The 24,230-nt window shown below is 38.3% G+C and overlaps 2 protein-coding genes across 4 annotated transcripts in view; one reads left to right on the top strand and one right to left on the bottom strand.

Moving 5' to 3' along the window:
* The first annotated feature begins 1,572 nt into the window (after window positions 1–1,572).
* Window positions 1,573–10,115, top strand: LOC102778893 (plexin domain-containing protein 2-like). Of its 2 annotated transcripts, XM_087831656.1 has the most exons (14): window positions 1,573–1,663; window positions 3,472–3,698; window positions 3,849–3,992; window positions 4,196–4,265; window positions 4,707–4,829; window positions 4,977–5,095; window positions 5,170–5,269; window positions 5,371–5,466; window positions 5,625–5,706; window positions 6,563–6,623; window positions 6,710–6,932; window positions 7,751–7,786; window positions 8,240–8,394; window positions 9,413–10,115. In XM_087831656.1, the coding sequence occupies exons 1-14, from the start codon at window positions 1,573–1,575 to the stop codon at window positions 9,626–9,628; spliced, it is 1,743 nt and encodes a 580-aa protein (XP_087687782.1). In that variant the 3' UTR covers window positions 9,629–10,115. The 2 variants fall into 2 exon arrangements, with proteins under 2 accessions (XP_087687782.1, XP_035764270.2); XM_035908377.2 differs by lacking the exons at window positions 1,573–1,663; window positions 9,413–10,115 and having other exon boundaries at window positions 3,477–3,698; window positions 8,243–8,442.
* Window positions 10,116–10,178: 63 nt separating this feature from the next.
* Window positions 10,179–24,230, bottom strand: part of myripa (myosin VIIA and Rab interacting protein a) — a 33,958-nt gene continuing 19,906 nt past the window's right edge. The window contains exons 5-17 of one of the 2 annotated variants that reach the window (XM_035908376.2): window positions 23,169–23,249; window positions 21,432–21,529; window positions 20,332–20,412; window positions 20,034–20,180; window positions 19,341–19,467; window positions 17,832–18,367; window positions 15,509–17,548; window positions 14,609–14,665; window positions 13,891–14,070; window positions 12,086–12,247; window positions 11,771–11,869; window positions 11,605–11,665; window positions 10,179–10,838 (exon numbers count right to left, since the gene is read on the bottom strand). In XM_035908376.2, the coding sequence (XP_035764269.2) occupies window positions 10,822–10,838; window positions 11,605–11,665; window positions 11,771–11,869; window positions 12,086–12,247; window positions 13,891–14,070; window positions 14,609–14,665; window positions 15,509–17,548; window positions 17,832–18,367; window positions 19,341–19,467; window positions 20,034–20,180; window positions 20,332–20,412; window positions 21,432–21,529; window positions 23,169–23,249 (3,686 nt within the window). In that variant the 3' untranslated portion in view covers window positions 10,179–10,821. Of the gene's footprint in view, window positions 11,666–11,770; window positions 11,870–12,085; window positions 12,248–13,890; window positions 14,071–14,608; window positions 14,666–15,508; window positions 17,549–17,831; window positions 18,368–19,340; window positions 19,468–20,033; window positions 20,181–20,331; window positions 20,413–21,431; window positions 21,530–23,168; window positions 23,250–24,230 lie in introns of both variants that reach the window. The other variant, XM_087832174.1, reaches the window with a different exon arrangement.

The raw sequence follows: 24,230 nt of genomic DNA, 5'->3' as shown, positions 1-24,230 counted from the left end.
TTTCATTCAATGTTTCCACTTTGGACAGTCCAAAGTTTGGACTGCAAGCATGCAGGCCAGTTCAGTAGGAAGGACTCATTGTGTGCTGTAATAGATGCAATACACATTTTAACATAGTCAAAAGACATCATCTGGTTGTGAGCATGTTACTCTAAAACTAAAACATGATAACCTGCATTTATGGATGGCGCGATGAACTGTGTTCATAGACCGTTGCAAAATATTGAAAAAAGTATTGTCTCACACATCAAAATCATTGTTTTCAGGTATTCAAATCAATTCCACATTTCCACAAGTTCAAATCACTTCCACGGATGTGGAAAATCAAACATTCAATATATTTTATATCTTCTTTAGGTTTCTGAAAAAATATGGACTTATGAGATTTGTATGTCATTACATTCTGATTTTATCTAAATATTCAACCTGTAATATCACAGAAATTTAGGCATTTTGTTTGTTCTTATATGTGGCATATTATTAGTGAAATAAGCAGTAATGAATCAGCATACTCAAATAAATGCATAACTCATACTAGTCCCACGAGTGGGTTGCTTTGTCCTTTTCTGAGTTACACAATCTTGCGCCATCCAACGGGAAAGGTTGGAGCTGCGTGGATGACCTGGTGCATTCACTTGTTCCCCGTAACCGTGAAACTTCAATGCAGATTAAGATAAGATAAGATAGATCTGTAATGTCACTGTTACCAGAAACACAGTTTGGCATCTCTCCATTTGTAGGTGTAGGTTTTTGCATTCAACATTCTTTGGATAGACGAGTGAGATAGACAGAGGATACTCAGGTTGTTATTAATGTGAATGTAAGTGCAGGTGAAAAAAGAGCAAACTCTCATAATGTCTTCTAACAGTTAGAAATTTGAGTGTATGATTGAGTTAAGATACATCCTGGCAGTGTGTGTGATTTCTTTTGCTCTTTACATCTGCAAGAAGATCATGATGTGGGACACTTTAGTCTTAATTTTGGTGCTTTTGGTTACCTTATAATACTCATGCATGGATGGAATTTTATGTATTTGTCAAACATTGTAATTGCAAAATTGTGCACTGTGCACATCACAGGTTAACACAGTCACAGGAATTATATAGTTAGTAGCCTAAGCCCACGTTTTCTGTCAGTACCTTAGGCCAATGCAGTATACTGGTTGAGATGCACAGATTCTTTTTCAAAAACATTTTGATTTATTCAAATAAAATTCAGACAAATAAAAAACAAATTAAATTAAATCAATGAAATGACGTGGAAGATGCTGATCAATACGACAGTGCCTGAATGCAACGTTTCCTGCAGCGTTGGACTTTGTTGCAGACTGAACTGATGCAGAGAAGGCTTGCTGATGATGAACACCGATGGAGTTGGACATCAACATCACACGAGGATACATAAATATCTAACTTTGCTTCGTCTGCTTTTTTTTCTTCTTTCTTTTCTCTTCAAAACACTGGACTGGATTTGTCTTTTTAAACAGATAACTGCCATCAGTGAAAGAGTGAAGAATCTGTTCAGGATAATTAATGAGTTTCTCTGCGCTCAGAAACTGGAGCTACAGGAAGGATGGCGACGACAAAGACGGTTTCTCTCGTCAGATGTCTGGTCTTTGTTCTCCAGCTTGAAATCAGCTTAATGAGGCTAAAATCTGCCTACGGTGAGTCATAAAAATGTAATTGACACCAGCTATAAAAATCACAGGCCCACATCGTGAATTAAGTGTTAATTATATTATTAATTTTATTTAGACAATTTTGAAATCACTTTTTCCTTTTTAACCTCTTGCTTTGAAAGCAGTGATTTATTTATTTATTATTTTAAGACGGCAAACTAATTAAATGTTTAACCACAATGTTTTGTTGCTGGTGCTTTGTGTAATAGAGTTCATGTCTGTAAGAAAATCGAACACATCTTGCATGGAAGCACCTATTGGCATTTGCTGTGGCGTGTTTTGAGCCCCGACAGTCACCGTGTGACAGATTCATGGACACATCACCCACTGATGTCTGGCCTCACACGCCAGGTCCTGGAGCTCCTGGTGTGAAGAATGTGAAGCATGCCTTCACTGTCCGCTGTGAAAGGAAAAGTTAGGACACTGTTGTCACTGGAAGGGAAGAGTGACCACATGTTTGCCACATGGCACCCACTGAGGAACTGTTTACATCCAGCCGGACGTGTAAAAGAGCGAGTTTGCTTATTGCTTATTTTAATGCTGTTAAAATAATCTTTTAATCTGTTTAAGCCTTTAAGTTTGGGGTGTTTCAGTAAAGCTGATGCACTCTAATACAGCAGCCTCACAGCATACAGACTGTTTTTGGCAAGGTGTTGTTTTACAGGATTTGGTTTGTGCTACTGTTAAAAATGCTTAAATAAAATAGAAATATTTTGTTCTTGGAAATGTGCTCAATACGACATAATGCAATTCAGCAGACAAACCACACCCTCTGAAGTGACGTAAGAAAAGCCAGAACTTTCTGAAAGGGTTCATATAAGAAACTTATATTAAAAACTTTGTGGATGTAAAGTTTATGACAGCATGTCGTGTTAAAATACAATTGATGTTCTTAATTATTTAATGCCTACTGTGATACACAGGTTTTTGTGAGTTTTTCAGCATTGTCAGTCAATTTTTGTTGTTGTTGAAAACACTTAATACAGTGCACAAACACATTTTTTAGGAATACATTTGGCAAAAAATGACAGATGTAGAGAAGTTATACAAATTAATACTACATAATAATAATACATTTCATTTCTTTTTTAAAATTTGTTTGAAGGTTCAATCAGATCAGACTTTACAGAGTTAATTAGAAAAGCGAAATTGTAATTAGAAAACAAAATTTTTCATTTTAAATTATGTATTTGTTTGTTTACTGATTTGGGGAAAAAAAAGCAGTACCTTAAAATGGAGAGAAGTAAAAGAAAAGCCTCAAGAGATCATATTTGAGAGGTACATTTAATATTTTCGATTTTATTTAAAACTTTGTCAGTTTGGTATTTTTGTAAGCGCTCAAGTTACAGTAAGTTAGTGATCTGCTGAATATTATATTGTCAGATTTTGCTTTATCTACTACATCTGCAAAATCCACTAAATCTGTTCACTGGACTCTTCAGTGAAATGTTGTCTAAAGCCTTCAGTCAATAGATGTTTAATTAGATTTGTTATGATGTTCGATTAGAACTCCTTTGTCTTTTATAAGTATAGATTTTTAAAAGTTTTTTTTATATCAGAATAAAAGAGAAAATTGCAAAAAAGCAAAACAAAAACAAAACAAAACAACAGAAAGACAGAACTAAAAGCACTGGTTTATAATAAATTGATTTATGATAAGATACATATAAAGCCCTATAAAATGCTTCATACAACAAATGCATAATTTTTTTATTTGGCTACATTGTTGTTGTCTCATTAAAAATTCTAATCTAATCAACCTATTTTCTTTGCTCTCATCTGTTACTTCTTAGGAGTCTACCCTGCCAACATGCAGAAGCCATCTCCTCCAGAGCAGAGGTTATATATAATCTCTGTGAACCACCAGCCCAGAGAACGGAGGTGGGCATCTAGGCCCAGGTCTGAGGCCCCTGACAGGACTGCAGATAAACGAGGCCACTACAGAAACCAACACCAGTCAGAGGAGTCAGATCCAAATGTAATGATGGAGGATGAGCCCAGTAATTCTACACAGATCGTAGTAAGGTTATTCTGCTGCAAAGACATTCAACAGCAGAGTTAATGTAATACAAATATTACTGTATTACTGATTTAGTGTTTAAAAAAGGGTACATGGAAAGATGTGATAAGCACATATAATAACATATATAATAAATATCTGCTGTTGTAGGATATGGATAATGTCTACTACACATCTAAAATCTATGCTCCTGGAGATGAAGCTGGTAAAGAGCTGTGGGTCAACATCAGTAAAATGGAGGCGGATCAGCAGAAGGTCCGTGGCTTCCTGCCCAGCACTCACCGACAAGCTGCGGTAAGAGATCAGTCTGTGAAGAAATAACTAAAATAGGAACATTTCAAATTTGTGGTGAGTGGTTTATTTTCCAGGTATGATGTCCAGACTGTCTTGTACACCTTTCATATTAGTTTTATAATTTCATCTTCTTCCTAAATAAAGACAAAAAAACAACAACTTTGTTTTACCTAATTTCCTGCTTTATGTTTCTGTGCTTCCAGAGAGTGAATCTTTCCTTTGACTTTCCTTTTTATGGCCATTTACTCAAAGAAATCACAGTTGCAACTGGAGGTGAGTCTTTAACTTCACTCAGTGTTGTTTCTGTGGAGGTTGTGAGCCCAAAGCTGCACGTGTCAGGAAATCCCATCACCTTCTTCAAATCTAAGAATAAACACACGTTTGTTAGTTGGAATTCCACCTATTTAATAAGTATATTCGTTTATTAAATGGTAATAAATAATTGTTACTTGCATATTTCTCTCTGACTTACAGAGGGAAATATTAAAAACAATTTTTTTAAATGTTTTTCTGTATTTGAAGTTTTATTGGGGCAGTATCAATGCCTGAGCTTTAGTGATTCAAAGATCTGACCGTTGCATTGATAAGAACAAAGTACATAAGTTAAATTAATGACTGTGTCTACAAGCAATTTACAGGACAGCTGTCAGTGTCAACTGATTATAATGTATAATAAGTTACTGATGCTAACAGCTGCACATCTTTTCCCACCAGGTTTTATTTACACTGGAGACATAATCCATCGGATGCTCACAGCCACTCAGTACGTCGCTCCTCTGATGGCGAATTTCGACCCGAGTCTGTCGAAAAACTCCTCTGTGTTTTACTTCGATAACGGTAGGAACTGTTGATTTTATTTATTTACTAGACTAAATATTTTTACTGAATAGATGCCCTAACATGTGCTGCATACAGTTGGCAGGGAATATGCAAACATGCGTACAAAACATTACAGTATTGTGTGTGTCCATGTCCATCCATTAGGCACAGCATTGGTGGTTCAGTGGAACCGCCTTCACCTCCAGGACAACATCAGCGTGGGAGCTTTCACCTTCCAGGCCGTTCTGCACAGTGACGGGCGGATTGTCTTTGCCTACAAAGAGGTGGCTTTTCTTCTCCCTTTTGTGTCAATCTTATAAAACGAAGTAAATTTATTCATGCAGTTTTTACCTCATAGATTCCTATTAGCATCAGCGACATCAGCTCTGAGAATCATCCTGTCAAAGTGGGCTTGTCCGATGCGTTTATGGTGCTTCGTGAGCTAGAGCAGATTCCCAGTAAGTTGAAAATTTGTCCTGTTAAAATTTCATCAAAATACTTTCTTTAATTATTAGCAGCTTATATGTGACATCTTTGTTTTCTATCCGACATGCGTCAGATGTTCGTCGGAGAACCATCTATGAGTATCACAAAGTCGACATTCCAGTGTCCAAAATCTCCCGTTTAACAGCTGTGGAGATGCTTCCTCTCCCTAGTAAGTTATTCCTATATATTATACCATTTGAACCAGTCATTATTCAAAGAATGTATAATATTTGTGCTACAGGGTATTCTACTATTATGCTGTTTTATCTGCAGAAGGCAAAGCAGTTTCTTCCTCCTCACTCTCTCTATGTTTGTCTGTCTTCTCAGCGTGTCTGCAGTTCTCCAGCTGTGGCCCATGTGTCACTTCTCAGATTGGCTTTAACTGCAGCTGGTGCAGTAAGCTACAAAGGTAATGTGGAAAAGCAGTCAAAGAGATCTTACCAGTGAATTTACCACTATTTTAGGAATAGAAAATGTTTCATGGTCTAATGTGGATCCATTAAAATTAGAGAATATTTTTATTCACTGAATATTTTTATTTCAGTGTGAAACTGAGGCATTTCTCACTTTGGATACATATGAAGATATAATAACTGCATTATCTCTCATTTTAATAATAATGAATTTGAAGTATTTTGTACATGCAGCCTCAACCTCACAGTTTATCCACGAAAGTTTTTTGTTGTTGCCCAAAGTTTGTTCAGTTCAGCTCTCAGTCAGTTGCGGTTGCGCGTGCAGGGATACGCTCACTCACTCACGCTCAGTAAACGTGATTCATAGGCGGTGCTTCCTGAGACTGTCTCATATCCTGTCACTGTGAGTAAACAGAGCAGGCTCGCAGAGTCATTCGCATGTCATTCACATACAGTACAGTCAACAGGAAGCCTGCGGGATAGTCAGCAGCCCCAACTACCCGAATCTGGCTTAGCGACCTTAAGAGATGAATATATAAGTTCACTGCAGTTAGCAGGAATATGCAGCTGAATCTCCTGTCAAGCACTGAAGAGTCTAATAAACTTATCTTTTAAATAAATAATTGTAATATATTTAGTGATTTGTGACAATGAAAAGGTTTTTAAATATTTTGTGATTATTATCCACATCTCCAATAAATCATTTTAATTTTAATTAAAAATTAAAGCATCAGCTGCCAGCACATGGTGGATAACTTAAATCTGCTTTTGGAAACATTCATCTCCACGAATAAAGTGGGTTGTGCTCTCACAGAGTGAAAATGTAACAGCAGTCATTTCATTCTCTCTCAGATGTTCCAGTGGTTTTGATCGTAAACGGCAGGACTGGGTTGACCTCGGCTGTCCAGAGGAGGTTCTTCTGCTTTTCTACATAAAAATTGACCACATTAGAGCTTAGCACCATTAGCGTGAGTCTGAACACACATTTTTGTTTCCCAGAGGCAGAATCTGCAATGTCCCCAGATGACGGAAGTCACAAATGTCACATCACATCACCTGAGACACCGATACCCTCCAGTTACTGTGTCTGCAGGGCAGCAGAGGACCTCTGGCATGACCTCCACCCCGGAGATTCCCACTTTCACCATTCCCTCAACACACAGCAGCATCAGCAGAGAAACAAAATCACATCCACAGCGTCCCACCAACAAATCTGCAGATGGTAAACTCACAAACCTTTTTTATGTGCTTTAATAGTACTCAAAGTTTGTTGTGACTGATTGTCTGATCACACTCCTCATGCAGATGTTTTCACTTGACTCTAATCAGAGAAACAATAAGAATAAAAAAAACAGTTTTGAAATATAATTGAAATAATTTCTTTGCCTTGATTACACTTTTATTTTGTTTGCCTTATAAACAAATGTCAGTTTTCTACTAACATAGGAAAACATAGGAGCGTGGATGCCTTTAAAGGAATCCTTTTGATTGTTAACATTAAAATGAATCATGTTGAATGCTGAATCATCTGAGATCACTCTGTCGCTGTTTGTGCAGACTGCAGCTCTGCAGCGCAGCCATCATTACAACCCCATGAATGAATGTTTGTTGTTGTTGCACAGTATCCGTGCTTGGTGTGTTGTGGAACATCTGACAGGGTGGGGGTCAAGTGGCCAGCTATTTCCCAGCCCCCTGTTAGCTCATAGCTGAGCATATACAGCGCCATGTTAAATACTGCATGATGTCCTCAGTGTGCTGAAGGATGGCCTGATATACGTTCATCACTCTGGCAGAGTGAGAAGGATTCAATATCCGACTCAAGCCAAAAAAAATTTTGTTGATTATCACTTTTTTCTTTCTTCTGCAGACTACGTTTTAAGTCAAGTCCACTGAAGTGAAAGCTTAGGAAGAGAAAATTAAGTTTACAGATTGCTCAGAAACCACCACTTGTGAAATTTAACCAAAATATTTTGTCACATGTCACGTCACAGCATGTCATGTACTGTGTGCATTTAAAAGTCTTTGTTTTTTCTTTTCTAGATGGTGCAGAGACTGCTTTTCACATCAGTGATGCACGTAAGTCACAGTCGAATGAAAGTGCCTCGTGCAGTTCTATTGGACCTGAAACGGTCTCTGCTTTCCAGCTCCTTAGTCTGGAAAGCAGACTAAGGAGACTAAGGAGAAAGTGTGTGACGTTAAACTGCACCCATGTGAGAAGTGCACGTAATTTCCTTAACAAATTCACATCCAGCGAGTGTGTTCAGTCTTGCTTCCTCTGCACTCTACCCAAGCAGTACCTCCGCCTTAGTCAAACACAGTGTTTCCCCACAGTGAGAATGTGTCTGAGGCAGGCCTCCTATTGGGTTTCGTGTGAAAAAGCACCAATTCACACAATGTCGCAACTTAATGAACCTGATATTGTTCAAAGTTGGTACATTTTTTATGTCGAGGAAAAGGAAAAGTTAACGTGACTGCAGCAGCATTTACATTTAAGTCTATGAGCTGAATCTGACCAGTCTCTGTGTACAGCAGGAGAGGGGGAGAACACAGACACCTATGAGGCATCGCCGATGCGTCTGCTGGTGGGAGTCCTCGTAGTGATGGTCCTGCTGGCAGCAGCCATCTTTACATACATCTACGTGTATAACCACCCCACGTCCAGCGCCAGCCTCTTCTTCATGGAGGTGCGTCAACCTAAAATCTGCCAAGATTTCCATAACAGACTTCCCTGAAAAAACGGCACTACTAGTACGGCTTAATTTATTTGAACCTACACTTGCCAACATTATATTTATGCAAAATCCCAAGTTCCTAGATCCTTTTAATTCCCCCCTCTTTAAAATTAAACTGGAAATACAGTGAATTTTAATAAATTATCAGAAGCAAACCTAACACAGTAAACATTTGGTTAGATTTAATTTGGAGGAAACTACTCACATTTACTATGAAACTAGTTACTCAAACTTCCCTTTAAAACATGATTTTAAATTAATGTCCAGACATTGCTTGACATTTGCAGACGTTACTCATCAGTTATTTCAGCGTGTTTGGAGAAGTGAATCAGCACCAATGAGTCACCTTGTTTTTACTTCCTATTGAACCTACAAGTACATTACTGAGTATGTTTTACACTCATGTACAAAAACATGCAATCATATTCCAAACAGTGTAATTATATAAAATTAAATAATACATATCTTTTGTTTGGTGCTATATAAACAAAATTGAACTGAATTGAAATGAACTGTTTTAGCAACGTGGAAATATTTCCCATTGAGAAAAATACTTGAAGTGAACTTTAACTTTTTATTGTATGGCTCTTATTTTACTCGACATTTGTTGTGAGAGCTCAGCCAAAATTCTTCCATCAGTTATTATAATATTCAGTGAAATATGGACTACACATGGATTTTACATACATTAAATACGTCTAAATAGAAGTCAGTCTGATAAAATTGGGCTCTGTGTTAAAACAGAAACGAACACTTCTAAAGTGGAGCATTATGTTTGCTTTAGGTGAAATGTGATGAATGTTTATGTGATCATCATGAGTGTTTGTTGTTGGACTGTAATGACTGCAGGAAATGGGGGGATAATAGAATGGGCACTATTTTTAATAGTTTTTTTTCCTTGAACTGTCTGCTAATTGTGCCCCCCCCCTCCCCCCCCTCCCCCCTCCCCCCCCCTCCACCAACCCCACAGCGACGCCCAACCCACTGGCCAATCCTAAAGTTCAGGCGAGGCTCGGGTCGTCCTTCCTACGCTGAGGTGGAAGCTCCCGGTCAGGACCGAGACAGCATCGTGGTCATCGATCCCAAAAAGTGTTTTGTGATTTCCGACAGACGAGAGAGCGAACAGAAAGAAGGATTCGTCATTCCTGATCAGAGGGAGCGCTTCCTAAGTTCAGAGAGCTCCTGACCAAAACTACAAATCCCACCATCCTTTGGGAAAGATCTGGTTCTCGATGGACGTCTCCTTCCTTTTTCAGATGCTACAGTTTATTTGTATTTAGCTGTTGCACTTCACTTTAAGGACAACAGCTGAGTACACAGAAACACAAAAACACCAAACCTCTGTGAGGAAAGTGTTACGATTATGTTTATGCACCAGTTTTACCTCCTGTTTGTATCCGTTAGGCCAGCCACAGCACTTCTATGAAGCATAAAGGACAAAATAATGAGTTTACTCTGCTCAGGTCATCCGCTCATTTTTACCACAGCTCCACAGAGAGCGCGAGGTGATGCTGCTGAATGGTTTAAACCACCTCTCAAAGACGGCCTTTATTTTCCACAGCTGTCCTTCCCACACCTTCACAAAGAGGAATGTCATATTTGAGTGTCATTTCCTCATCTCAAAATTACAGACTAAATTCCTCACCGTTACACCCACATCCACCTGAAGTGGAAAACAGGATGCACAGTGTTTTCAGCCCTGTGTAACATTTGCACACTGCAGCAACTTTGGCTTATTTCTCTTTATTTTCTATATTTAAAAGGCAGAAAACAACATTTACTGATTGCTTTGCAGATATGTACACTTCAACATACACACTTAAATAAAATACAGGTATACATTGTAAGTTGTTTAAATTTATATTAACTGTAGACATAAAGCAGTATCACAACATTTCTCTAACATGCTATAACTGCTCCTGTGTAAATGTAATCACTGTATTTCCTATATAATGTACAGTGTAAATTGCAGGTTTTATCCAGTAACAGCAGTGAAATGAAGACTGAAACATTTTCTAAATAAAACATTAAGACTTTTTTACACCTGATGTTTAATCATTTCAGATTGCTGTTTCACTGTTTGGGGAATTAAAAAGTAAATGATTGATTTTTTTAACAGTGATCAGTGCTGATAGAAATCTGCTGGATGTATCTGATAGAATGATGCAAATCAACTATTTCCTGCATTATTTGTACATCTCATATTACACATACAGTACTAAAGTCTTATGGTATATGATTTGAGGCGTGAGAAGTTTAAAATTAAATTAAGGCAAATGGTGTCTAGATGGATTGTTTAAGACTGGCCTGTAGGCTGCAGTGTAGCAAGGTCAAGGCACTGATGTGTTGGAGATACTACAGACGTTCTTGTCCGGTGACTTATTTGTCTTTGTACTCTAAAGCAGAATGAAAGAAAATGAGGAGAAAGACACATTAATTTGTAACCCAGGTACTGCTATAAAAGAGCAACTGCATACATAAATTGGCCTGTTTTACAAAAATATTTAAATAGAAAAATACACATTAAAAGACCTTCAGGTGTACCTAACCCGAACCCCTAATCCCTAACCCCCCTCCCCATTTGATTCAGTGTCACTGACACAAACTGAGTAGCAATTCTTGTTTCACCTATGCTTTTCCTGGCATGACACGTAATGAATTGCAAAATTTATATAATGTATAATTAATACATATTATTTAGTATGCAATGAATGTAAAGTCCATGATGCCCCAAAACAAGTGGAAATCCTGCTACAACCACTAACATTTTGCAGTATCCAAGCAAGAAACCATCTGCACAGCTATGCTCCTGGGGGAGGGTCAAATATCAAATTCATGAAGAAAAAACATTTGAATTTGAATATTGTCTAAAAGCAGCTGCATGATGCAGTGAAATAAAAAGAATATGATTTGGAAAACAGGGAAGATGAAAAGTTACAAAATAAATAGATATCAATGCAGTACTCCTAGAAAATACTCTACGTAAATGCTGCAATTTTGCATTTAGCTGATATTGGGTCAATAAAAACTAACAAGTCACTTATTACATCTTAAATATAAGTTCATTATGAATAACTAAAACACTTCATGTGTTTGTTTTTTACATAAACCATATGAAGTATTTCAAACTCTACTGTTTGAAGTAGGACAGTGTTTCTCCACCTTTCACTGGGGGTGCAGGTAATCGCCTTCTCATCTGTCTCGAGGAGTCGAGGGTGACGGGCTGCAGGGAAATGCATGTGAGAAATAGTTTTGTGTGCACGTGCAAAGTTTGACTTCCTGTTCTGAAGGACTCACTGCAGTGTGTTAGTGTAAACAGATACTGTACCATAACTGGAATAGTCCTGCTCTTGATCAAGCGCGACTGTGTGTCCACATTGAGACCGGCATTCTTCAGAGCAGCGATCCTTGCTGAGATGTCACAGATCTACAGCAGACGCAGAGAAAGGATTAAAATGATTTTGTTTAACAAACAAAACAGCACTGCTCAATATTTGAATTGTTTTTCATTTTAATCTGTTGGTGTAATTTTTATGTTTTTACAGCCAAATCTTTTTTTTAAAGGAAATACCGTCCAAATATCTGCCCATCAAAATCTCTCCTTCCATTTACATATTTTACTAGAAATCCAACCACGACCGACCTGCAGTTCAGATTGTTGTACCCTGGCAGCTGCTGCTGCCACCTGCTCCTCCAGAAAGGACAACTCCATGTCAGACGTGGAGCTGCAGATTTCCCGGGCACACTCCTCCAGGTCACTCAGCTCAGCCTCCAGACTGTACACTGATCCTGCTGCCACGTACACCTGCAGCACATTTTAAAAATCAAGTTTAAGTGTTTTTGAAACCTGCGTTCGTTTGAACTTTATTTCTCTAAAACTACTAAAATTGCACAAAACAGGAGCTAGCAGCTTGCAGTGATGGAACAAGGATAAGTGAAATACGCACTTATTTTGGAGATTTTGCTGCATCTTAACACATTTTTGCAAACGTTTTTGTTTGATACTCATCTTCACAATAATGTCATTAAGCTATATTTGCTCATTTATGTGCTCATTTATAACTATAATTATAACTGCAATACTGAAAAACAAGTTTCACTATTTCCACATTATTCTATTATTGAACAGTTAGATAATCATAAAGGTTTTTGGTTATAAACTTTAACAGGATGTTAAAAAAAATTTAAACAACATGTTAAAAAAAAGTTGGTTAAAAGTATTTATATCCTGGGTAATGTTAGGTATATATTAGATTACAAGGCAATGCGAATATTATATTTTTCATTATTCCTACCCTATCTGAGTTATTGTGTTGAAGTATGGGGGAATACATATGTGACTAATATGAAACCATTATACTTATTACAGAAGAGAGCACTTGAATTATGCATAATGTTAAATATAGAGAACACACTAATAGTTTGTTTATACAATCGAAATTATTAAAACTAGAAGATATAGTGACATTACAGACATTAATTATTATGTTTAGGGCAAAAAATAAAACACTACCTCTTAAGTTACAAAGTTTATTTCTATTGTGTTCAGAAAATGGGGACAGCAGAAGGAAGTTTTATTTTAAGCATCGGTTTGCTTGAACCACACAAAGGCAAATGTGTCCAACAGTCATGGGCATAAGAAACTGGAATTCTCTCCATAATCATTTTAAGGGTTGTACAAATGTTTCTCAATTTAAAATCTGCTATAAGAATAAAATGATAAACTGATAAGCTGAAAATAACAGAAATTGTAGAAAGAATGATCCTTTTAGTTTGATATTTAGTGGTATTGTTGGCATTGTTGACTATATTGCTCTGTTTGTTTTGTTTTGTTGTGTTGTGTTGTGTGCAGAATAGTGTCAGAGTGTATTTTTGGCTGTAAGTGCCTACTTGTATTATCACAGATAGGGGGCAGGTGTCAATAAGAATTTATTCTTCTTCCTGCTCCTTTTCATGCATGGAAACAGTGTTACTTTAATTGAAAGGAAGGTTGTGTATAGGAAATGAATTACTGCTGTACCATGTGTGAAAAAAAACAAAAAAAAAAAAACAATGCACGGTGGAATAACAGCTACATTAACCACAATGTTTATGTGTTAATTACTCGATGGACTCAACTGAAAATTATTAACAATAATGATTTTAATAAATTATCTCAACAGCAAGTGAAAATCTAGTGAATAAAGTGAAACTATTAAAACAAGCTGTCACGTCACTGAGTTACTGAGAGAGAAACTGAAGCAGAGTAAATGTAAGAGAAAAAGGAAGCAGTTAAAGTAACTTATTATTCAGTTGTCTTTGTTTCTTTTTAATGTTTGTTGAAAGATTTATGGTAATATTTAATTATACTTAGCGGATCCTTTTAAAGCCTAAATTAAAATGCTGCATCTTCAAAGCAAGAGCTAACCGTGCTACATGTGATGTAGAATATCTTTAAACTAAACTCACGTTTTCCTCCAGTCTGGAGAACTGCTCATCCAGTTTTTTGGGGTCAGTGTTGGGGGGCAGGGAGGTGGATGGGGGTGGGGTGTTTTCTCCTCCCTCCACACCCTGCAGCAGGTCTTCAGTGGTGTTCAGCACCTTCAGTATCTCAGTAGTGATGCTGCGCAGGGACACGGCTGAGTATCTCTACAGCACACAAACAGACACGGGTGTTACTCTAAATACTGACATCACCTGGCAGTGTGATTAAAGATACCTTTATTTTCATTTAAATTAGAAAAATAAGTAAGAGTGCAATAGAACAACTGTTCATGCCCAGGTGACCAAAATTTAGGAATTCAGTGTGAAGGATTTTAAAGCTTGCAGTTTGAATTTCCTCCACATCCTGATTTTTTTTAAGTCATACTGGGATATTAACGCTCTTACATTAGCCTGGACTCAGATTAATGAAATGCAGCACCACTCCACTTACTGCTCTAAATAAAGTTCAAAATAAAAACATCCAGATGCATGAATGAATTCAAATGCATTTCAGGAGGAGGGACAGTGGATGGTAATTAGCTATAAAAGCTAGTAAATCATTAATATTATGGATTTTCTTTTTTGGGGGGTAACGTTGATGACATGTTGAAAAATAACTTATGCATGACAAACATGGAAAAAAATTAAAAAACAAAAACTAATCTGAGTACCCGTCTTCAACCAAAACAAAGTTCATTCTCACCTGCTCCAACAGAGTCGACATAAACTCTATTGTTTTGTAAAGCTCCATGTCTCTACCCTACAGTTCACACAGCGCAGGAGGAAACGAAGCACACAGAGGAGAAAGAAGCATCAGATAGAAGTTAGTTGCACTCAAAACAAATGATTTCTAGGGAGTTTGCGCTGGACTTTAAAGTGATATACTGCAAGTAAAGGAGACACAGGAGAACCTAAACTCGTAGAGAGCTCTACTGGGGTGTCGGCTCTTACAGCTCTATCATAAACTCTTCATTTCGCATCGTCAGAATTGTTTTATTATGTTATTATAATCTAGTCCAATACAGCATGAAGCACTATAAGCTGTAATAACACAAATCAAGACTTCTTCTAAACTCTTAAAGGGGGCAGAGTTTGTAAATGAAATTTTAGCGCAGGCCTGTTGGACTGAATATAAACACTTGAGCTCAAATGAACGGAAAACTTTCAGGAGGTGAGAGGAAAACAGCGATAAAGCTGGAAGTTATGTAAAGCAGGTTTACACCAACGTTTGTTTTCTTTACGACAGACAGAAAATAGAATAAAGGTTTGGCCAGCCAGGAATTAATCAGGGACCCTCTGGCAAATACAACACACCATGCAGACTTGTTAGCACGATTATACATTCTTTGGAGGGTCTTTAATAAATCTGGTTATTGGGACAGACTATGTCTGATGCAGGATTATGTGTAATCCTGTCGCACTGATAGAAATAATGAATCCTGTGTTTCTTATGAACTGACCTTTTCATTTGTAACTGGTGAAATGTGCATGTGTGTGTTTGTTTTTTCTAAGGTGCATAGGCTCACTTTACCCAGCAGACTATTAGTAGGAAATAAGTGTCAGAAAAAAGCTTCTGAAATGGTCTCACAGCTTGAGCGCTTACATTCTGAATCTCCTCTGCTGACAGTAAACCCTCGGGCAGAGACAAAGAGCTGCTTTCTTCCATGATGTCTGAGCTTTTGTCTTTGACTTCCTTCATGTCTGTCTTCTCCATGTCTGCAGTATCTCCCCATGTCTCCAGTGCTTGCCGCTCTGCTGCCAGACTTCCTCTTCCATCCTCTTTTTCCTCCTTGTCCTCTTCTGTTCTTTCACGCATCAGGTTAGCTTCACTTGTCTCAAATATCTTGGTAAATGTCAAAGCTGCAGGTTTTTCTCTAACCAAACTTTTTTCACTTTCATTTACATCTCTGCCTGCCTTGTCTGTGTTCTCCCGTTTTGCAGAAATATCTCCTTCAGTTTCCTCACTTCTGTTTTCTTCAGGATGTTTTCTCACCTCTGACTCAGACCTCTGGTGGCCTCTTTGACTTTGAGACTCCTTTGAAAGATGTCCCGTCTCCTCTGAAGCGTCTGTGCTTTGTCCAACCTTTTCTCCTTTCTCTCCTCCTTGATCGCTGCTTTCAAATGTCTCTTCATCCTTTAGCTCTTTGTTTCTTCCTCTGACATTATCCATTATTGGTTCTACGTCCATGTCGCCCAAAGTCATTAACAACATGCTGCTGATTATTCTGTCGAATTCTTCATCGCTGTCCTCTAAAGATTGCCTCTTTTTCTCGCTTTCTTTGCTTTCTTTCTGAAACGTGTCTTCTCTGTCTTGGTCGGGCCACTTTGCCTCAAGCCAATTCTTTTGCTGTAAGTCGCTTCCCTGTGCTTCCACCCCTGTTTTTAAGTTAATCTCTCGTCTTTTCTCTGAGTTGTTTTCACTCTCATTTCCTTTGAAAACCTCTACTTTTTCAGCGCCTAAGTGCCCCTTGGCTATTGTTTCATCCACTGTTACCCTCTCCGCTGTGCAATCTTTATTTTCCGCTCTCTCATTTTCCTCATGCTGGACAGCCTCGACTTGTATCTGATTGTAAAAAGCATCCTCATGTATTACTTTTCCATCCCTGCCCTCTCTCGTTGTTTTCTCAGTATCAGCCATTAACTCAAACATGTTCACGTCCAGGTCTCCAATGGACTCTGTCCTCTCCCTATCTGCTCTCTCCCAAAGCTCTTCCATCTCAATGCTGTTCTCAGTTTCTCCTTGTTTCATCTCCTCCTCCATTTCTCCCTCATTCTCTCCAATTCTCTCCAGCTCATCCTCAGTGGAAGAAAACTGAGAAGCCCTCACTAAACTGACCAAGTCGCGTAGCTGTGCTGCTTCCTCTGCTGGCAGTTTCCACAGAGACTCTTCGTCCATCGTCTCGTCTCCTTCTCTGCTCACTCTGTCCAACTCGTCCTCTGTAGATGAAAACTCGGAGGCACTGACTTGATTAACTAATCTACACACTTTCATCACCAGCTCCTCGTCCTCGTCCTCGTCCTCTCCCTTTTCCTTTTCTTCGATGCCAACTTTGTCCAGCTCGTCCTCTGTGGATGAGAACTGTGAAGCTCTGACTTGTTTTTCCAACTGACATATTTTGTAAGTCAGTCCTTTTGGCCTTTTCTCGTCTTGCTCTTTATCTTCCTCCTCCATATCTTCATCGTTCTCTCTTTCCCACTCTCCCTCACTTCTGTCGAGGTTATCTTCAGTTGACGAAAAGTATGAGAGTCTGGACTGTGCAACAAGCCTGTAAAATCTGTATTTCATCTCTTCATCCATTTCTTTCTGTTCCTCATCCTCCATTCTCCTTTCATCCAAATCAATCTCCATTTTCCACAGCCTCTCATCTTCCTCCTCTACATCCGTACTTTCTTGAGTCCCTTTCTTCGTCTGTCCATCATCTCCGTCTTCATCAAGCTTTTCATTTCTTGTGGTCGAGTCAGAAACTCGTGCCGCTTGCTGCTGCAGACTTAACTGAAGCTCCTCGTCCACTGGATTGGATTTATTTACAGTGATGTTACCCTCGGAGTCAAACGGTTCAGGGGTCGTGGCTTCAGACGTCAGAGTGTCAGAGGTCACATCATCAGAAGGATGTGGTTGAACGTTGTCATTTTGATTTAAATCCTGCAAACAGAAAGAGTGTTTGACTTAGAAAATATACATTTATTATATTTACCATTTTATTATTTGTGAAGTGGGTTTGTTGTCTTGAAAAACAGAGACTTGACTGATTGATTTATCAGTTAACTGAGTAATCATCTTATTTCTTTATCGTCATAGCTCCATGCAAACAACTGCAGAAATTAGACAAGTTTCAGAGCAAAAGCTGGCAGCTTTGCATGTTTAAAGGTCCTTGAATGACTCAGCTGGATAGTCCAGTGTCCTTTCATCTGTATTTCTTTCTTACCGACACAGGAGAAGAAGACACCCTTTCTTTTTTACTCTTTCTCCTCTTCCGTGACTTCCTCATTTTTGTCACCTTCGTCTCTCCCTGATGCCCTCCTGCTCCCTCCAGGTTAAAGTTCACATCGATGATGTTTGTCCTGTGGGATGACGAAGGTCTCCTGATCTCTGCCGGCACCTTCCGCTTTAAGAGAGCCATGAGAGGTTTTTTAGGCTTCCAGTTCCCCTCAGAGTCTGAAAACAGATCATCTTGGCTGCCTCGCTCGCCCGTTAGTGGCGATGGGATGCTGTCGCCGGCGTCAGGCAGGTGAAAGTTAGAGTCCGTCATCTTCCTGTGGATCTCCTTGAGGACGGCACCCCAGGAGCTGTCAGGCTCTGATCTGCCTTCGTTGTCTGAGCCCAGACCTTCGTAGGCTGACACCACTCCGGACTCCCTCTCCAAAGCGCTGTAGACCAGGCTCTTCCTTTTAGTGAGTAGGCTGGGACGAGACAGCTGGGCGCTCTGCAGGGCAATCCAGTTCCCATCAGGGCTCTTCAGCACTGCGGACACACCGACGCATAGAAGCATTTACACAGACATGCACATACACACACAAGGACGCAGATATCACGCAGAGAAGCAGAGAGCAGTGTGCCAAACGAGGCATATAATGATGCAACAAAAACACCCACACAAGTATTACCTACCACACCTTTAACTAGAACTGAGAGCGTGACATTACAGCTCGCAGTTCCCCAACAAGGCAGAGAAAATTTGGATATGAAGCCAGTTTGTATGAAAACTTTGAAAAGAGATAAAGTATGAAAAAAAGCATTAAATGCTGATGCAAATGTGGACCATTTTCTTTAAAATTGTGAGACTGTAGCATTGTTTACCTGTCACTTAAATCATGTTGTTCCAGTTACAGGAGCACACATGTTGTATATATCATATGTAAATGAACCTGTTCCAACTTTTTATGGTAATACATTCAATCATAATCACCTACATCTAACGTTGTTAATAAAGTTGGCTATATAGATAATTACATTAGGTAGTAAAGTCAATAAATCTCAATAAATCAATTCAATCTACTGATAAAATAGTAGACTGAAAAGATAATTAATGTAAAAGGAATATTAAAATATCAGGTTTTCTCACTAGTTCCTCTGTTTCTCAGCAGAGCTCCTCAGGAATCATTTCTGCTTTTATCAAGTAAAATGTCTCAGTCTAATGGTTCAGGATCCTATAAAGACATGTTGGGTAAGGATTTGGACTAACCCTGACTCATCACTTATGTGCAGGATTTTATTTGAAGTTAGAAATATGAAAACTAGGTTTTAATATACAACAAATCATTTGTAAAAATACATCCATAAGCAGTCTGAGGAGGCTGAAAAAGTAACTGTGTCTAAATTTTAAGACAATTATAGAGCTTTCTGCGACAATCAGTGTGAGGAGAAAAATACACATAAAATAATCCAATTTACAACTGTGAGTTTAACATACTTGTTGAGTTTTTGAGGATCTTACCAGCGTTATCCAGCCGGTCTACACTCTTCCAAGACGACCCAGCTCCTTCCTTCTGTAATGTCTGCGGGGAGTCTTCTATAAGGCCCGGAAGGTCATTGTCCAACAGTGAGAAAGCAGATTGTGACCTCTGGGGAAAAAGATAAAAGTCATTGCAAAATTAGAAAAAAATAGTTTGGTGATATTTGAATTGATCTTTTATTTCTATAAACTGATGATAAAATAAAGGTTCCTTGTTGAATAGTTCAACCAGCAGAGGTCAGCATGTGGAAACAGAAATGATCATGTCATCCTTTGTTTCAGCGAAAGAAGAACTGATGACTTACTGTTCAGCTGCTTCTAATGTGCGTGTGAAGAAGAACCTAAAGGTCCAGCAACATTTATCATATGAAGAACAACCTTTTTACTTGACTAGCTCATTTTGGCCCATGGCCTTCATCAGGGTCATCACAGAACAGAGTCTAAGTACCAAATATTCTTTTTAAAAAAAAAACACAGCCTGGATGGTACCAACAAAAGAGATTTTAAATGTAACTTGTTCTTCATACTACATGTGCTCCTGGAGCTTTAACTTAGCAAACTGGTTTACTCATTAAGAATAAATACAAATACATTACTTGAGTTATTTCCCACCAATTATTCACAAAGGTAAAGTTATTGGATCACAAAACGTGTTTCTGATTTATTTATTTTTACCCAGAGGCTTGGTTGATGTTTCTGTGAGCTGGACGCTTGATCAGAGGGGGACTGATGTTGATGATGAAGGTCAGGGTTGTGTTCAAGGGCCAAGTCGTGATCATATTCTGCTCTCATCTCAGCCAAAGTCTTTCTCCTACTAATGATCTTACATAAACAGAGACTAGGATTAGTGCTGCATACAGCTCAGTACTGTGCAGATGAAAAAATAAATACAATTAAATAATTAACTCCTTTCTAATACTGGAAGATTTGAAGAGGCCTTCACATGCTAAATTATTGTTCTTATATTTTTTACTTTTTGCACAATGGTTTTGGCCAGTTCCTCAATGAGCTCTCCTCTGTGCTCCCGCAGATAGCGTGCTTCATTCTGCTTCTCCTGTTGTAAACACAAATAAAAAAGCTATTCATCGCCGCAAACAAACACTCTAAGCTGATTATTCCTCTGAATATACACTACATATACATGTTTGGTGTCCTGCATCCAAAAGCTTTAGCATACTTTGAGAGATTAGTAAGAAGTAAATCTTTTCTAACATAACTGTGTTTTTAAAGACGCAGCAGCATCAGAAATCTAAGTTAGAAAGGTCAAGTCATGAATTAAACCATGCACTGCACAAAATAATTCCCCCTATATGAAAAAGTATAACATTTTAAAGGCTAGCATGTTACTGGGGTTTCTTGTGAATGAGCAAATCGTTTTCAGTTGAGTTAAAAAAGGTATGCAGATATTAGATGAACTTTGTTTAAGAAAATACTTTCAACCTGCATTCTTTGAAAAGACCAACAGGGGGCGCTGACTATGGTTGAAACAAAGAAATTTAGGAAAAATATCCCTTCAGCTATGACCTCTTTAACAACCCAACCTCATGGCTTTATGGTCGTACATACTGGGCTCAAGGCTTACTGAATACAATTTTTTAAAATTATGATTCAAGTTAGAAAAGAAAAGAATGCGGTTTCATGGCAGTCCCTCCTTGTGATTGACAAGTTATAACCATACAAGGGTCACTCAGCCAAAACACATCAGCAAAAGCATTCAGATCGAGGATTCACATCATGACCTCCTCGGGTTATTTCATGGAGCGGCCACATTTTACATACAGCTATGAGCAAAGATAGCAATCGCCCTGCCATTGTCTTGTAGTATTAAACCATCTGAGTTTTGGACTGAAGCATAATCCTGATGGTTTAACTTAATCTGACTGAAAGAAAATAAAAAAACGGAATAGTCAGATTAAAAAGAAACTTCATGTAAGGTCTCTAGAGGCTATTTATCAAAGTGCAGATTGAGGATAATCTCTAACATAATGTAGCATTTCCAGTAGAAGACTGTATGGGTGGATAAAGGTTCGAACAATAAGCAACTATTTGTATGAGAGGAAAAACACGAATAACCTGATTGGAAGTGTCAAATTCAGCCTTGGAAATGGCCTCGTCTATGGCCTCCTCTGCCACCCGCCTGGCCACAGTGAGCGTCTCCGCCATGCTGTGCTCTAAATGCGAAAATAACAGTCACGTGTTTTGTTGTTACTTGAAGGACTTTTGGATCAAACAGTTGTTTACATTGTTTACTCTGCAAAATTTTATGAAGAAGGAGCAGTTTTCAGTTCAGTTCACTTTTAAAGACATGCATCTGTCTTCATTCAGTCCCAGTTTCTGCAGACTGAGACATGACCACCAGCCCAAAGCAGCTTTTCATTCATGTTTGCCGTCACTCATCCTGTTAGCGCAGTGAACTAGGCGCATGATGACAAATGAGAGCAAGGCAGGACACAGAAGAGAACAGACTGACATGGTTGTTTGAGATGCAACTAGGAACCTGTGCCAAAAGATTACAGCTAAGATCATAAAACTACTCAATTCTTCTGCTATAAAGCATTACATGAAAGTCAGCATGGGAACAAATATGGATTCATGTGGAATCATGAGAGGATTATGTTTGACCTGGATATTGGGAAATATCTTTTTCTTGTTGAAATTCACTTTAACAGGAAATGGATCACCAATCAGGAGAAAAAGGCCAAATGTCCGAGTAGCCAAATCTGCTGTATGGCAAATAGATGGTGAGCATTTCACTGACCGATTTAGGTAAAAGATAGAAAAGCTCTCACATTTGACTGCAAATACTCTCATATTGGTGAAGGTTCTCAAATATTTGCTGTCTGGGTCTGTCTGCACCAATGAGACCAACCCAGTTGCAATGGGTGTCTTTGCAATACAGGACTCAATCTGTTTGCCAATGAGTAGTATTCTTATAGTATATAAACACAAAGTTGCCAAGCACCGTTTTGCCATTAAATTTCTGGATTTCTGGCCTGGCTGGAACTTCATTATTATCATGGAGCTAAATGAATAAAACATGTAGCACCATAACACCTCTGTTTAAGCTATTAAATTCACTCCATAAGAGATTAAATCAAGAAACATAAAATTAATAGGCCTAAAACTGATGCTCCAGTAAGGGCTAAAAAAATAAGTCAACATTGCAATACAATACATATTGGTTTTTTGCAGAGTAACACAAGATGATCATCTGAACTGTGTTAAGTTAACAAAATCCACCTTTGTGCATCTTAATACTCTTCGCAAGAAAGCAAATATTTCCCTGCAAACCCAAATTCAGCTTTAATATATTCAATATAAAAGTTGATGTTATAATATTGTGCTGCAGATTGTTAAATTTGCATTTGCCCAACCTCAAAAATTAAGGAAAACAGAGCTACGCTGAGAATTAAAGGCGCACAGCTCCAAAGGGCTCACTGATGAGTTAACCGACCCTTGTACTTAAAGTTACTTTGACACTTCAGTATTTTACAAATACCAGAAATACAACTAAAACCAATTACATTTAGAACTGCAAGCAAAACCTGAATGGCAGCTCTTTTTTTTTTACTTTATTGCTAACAAACAAAAACTGAAACTAATTAGTTTAACGTTTATCTTTGCTAGTTACTGGGAGAAAGCTGAACTGGGGAAAATCTGTAACTTTTGCACATTAAACAAAGCATTTATGTCACCACAAAATGTCATACTTTTGACATGTGAAAATCCACGTGTATGCATGTGTAATTACAACAGCAGGTGTACAGTACAATCAAGCATCAGTGAAGTCATTATTAAATGTGTCTGCACCTTCAGTTTGTCTGTAAAACGTTGAGTCGCTCCCGCAGACGCTGTCCTCATTGCAGATGCTCTCCTCATAGGCGCTGCCCTCTGCAGACACACACGTTTACATGAACGTAAAAAGACTTCCACGTGGGATTAACCTTTTTATCCTGGAACCTGATCACAGAAATAACCTTTAAATAAGATGAAGCATTAAAGAGATGAAGGAGCATCTTTTTGGTCACTGTCATTTTTTTAATGTGCGTTATGGAAACTACATTTGTGCAATTATGAGAATTAATTTTGATATTTTATTATGACAAGAACAGTTTTCATTGCAAATACCTAAAGCTCAGCTGTGCTGTCTCAAGTGAGATGTTCTTTCCTGTATGAGAGCTTAATTTTTGATTTATTAAGTGTAAGTTTTGATAAAAATGACACTCTACCATGTTTTTTGCTTGGTTTGATTACTTGTTTCCTCACTACATTTGCTGGTAATACAGCTATGGTGTAAACAGATATAACTACACACACTTATCAACAGTATCTCTGACCGATATTTGAAATACATAATCTGATTTTAATGTCGGTAACTGCTCAGTAGAGAGCACTCAGTCACTCTCTACATAGTTTCCCCTTGCAGCTCTTGAGCTTTGAGCTCTTTTCACATCATTTAAATATTCATGCAACAATGCGGCCATTTGTGGTTATATAAGTGCATTAGTTTCCTCATGCATGGCATTACCAGCCAATCTGTGCACAGCAAGGCCTGGTTCAAGGGTACAGCTGAGTACACGGGGTCACTTCAATTCATTTAAAAGGCCAAAGAGCACTTAAGTAATATGAACTGTTCAGATTTTTAAAATGAAGCAAACACTTTACTCCACTGGTTAAAACTCCAGAGACAAGCTTGATGTGAAATATCCTGAAATAGAGACAACCTGAGGATTTTTTTTGTGTGTTTTATATGCAGGAAAAGGGATTTTGTTCTAGTGACCCCTCGTGTACGTCTGCAGACATCTGTGTCATAACAGATGCATGCGATAAGAAGTATGACCAGAACAGCAGCTGGAGGTCACTGTAACCCTG

This window comes from Neolamprologus brichardi, chromosome 18 (genome assembly GCF_056152115.1).
Source record: "Neolamprologus brichardi isolate AB-2024 chromosome 18, ASM5615211v1, whole genome shotgun sequence".
In the NCBI taxonomy this organism is placed as follows: Eukaryota; Metazoa; Chordata; class Actinopteri; order Cichliformes; family Cichlidae; genus Neolamprologus; species Neolamprologus brichardi.
Note: the sequence above shows the minus strand (reverse complement) of the source record. Positions and strands in the feature narration are given on the sequence as shown.

Coding starts and splice junctions, on each gene's coding strand:
- LOC102778893 (XM_087831656.1), top strand. CDS start 1,573: ATGGCGACGACAAAGACGGTTTCTCTCGTCAGATGTCTGGTCTTTGTT. Junction 5,270..5,370: donor TGAGCTAGAGCAGATTCCCA/GTAAGTTGAAAA, acceptor GACATGCGTCAG/ATGTTCGTCGGAGAACCATC. Junction 6,624..6,709: donor ACCTCGGCTGTCCAGAGGAG/GTTCTTCTGCTT, acceptor TTTGTTTCCCAG/AGGCAGAATCTGCAATGTCC.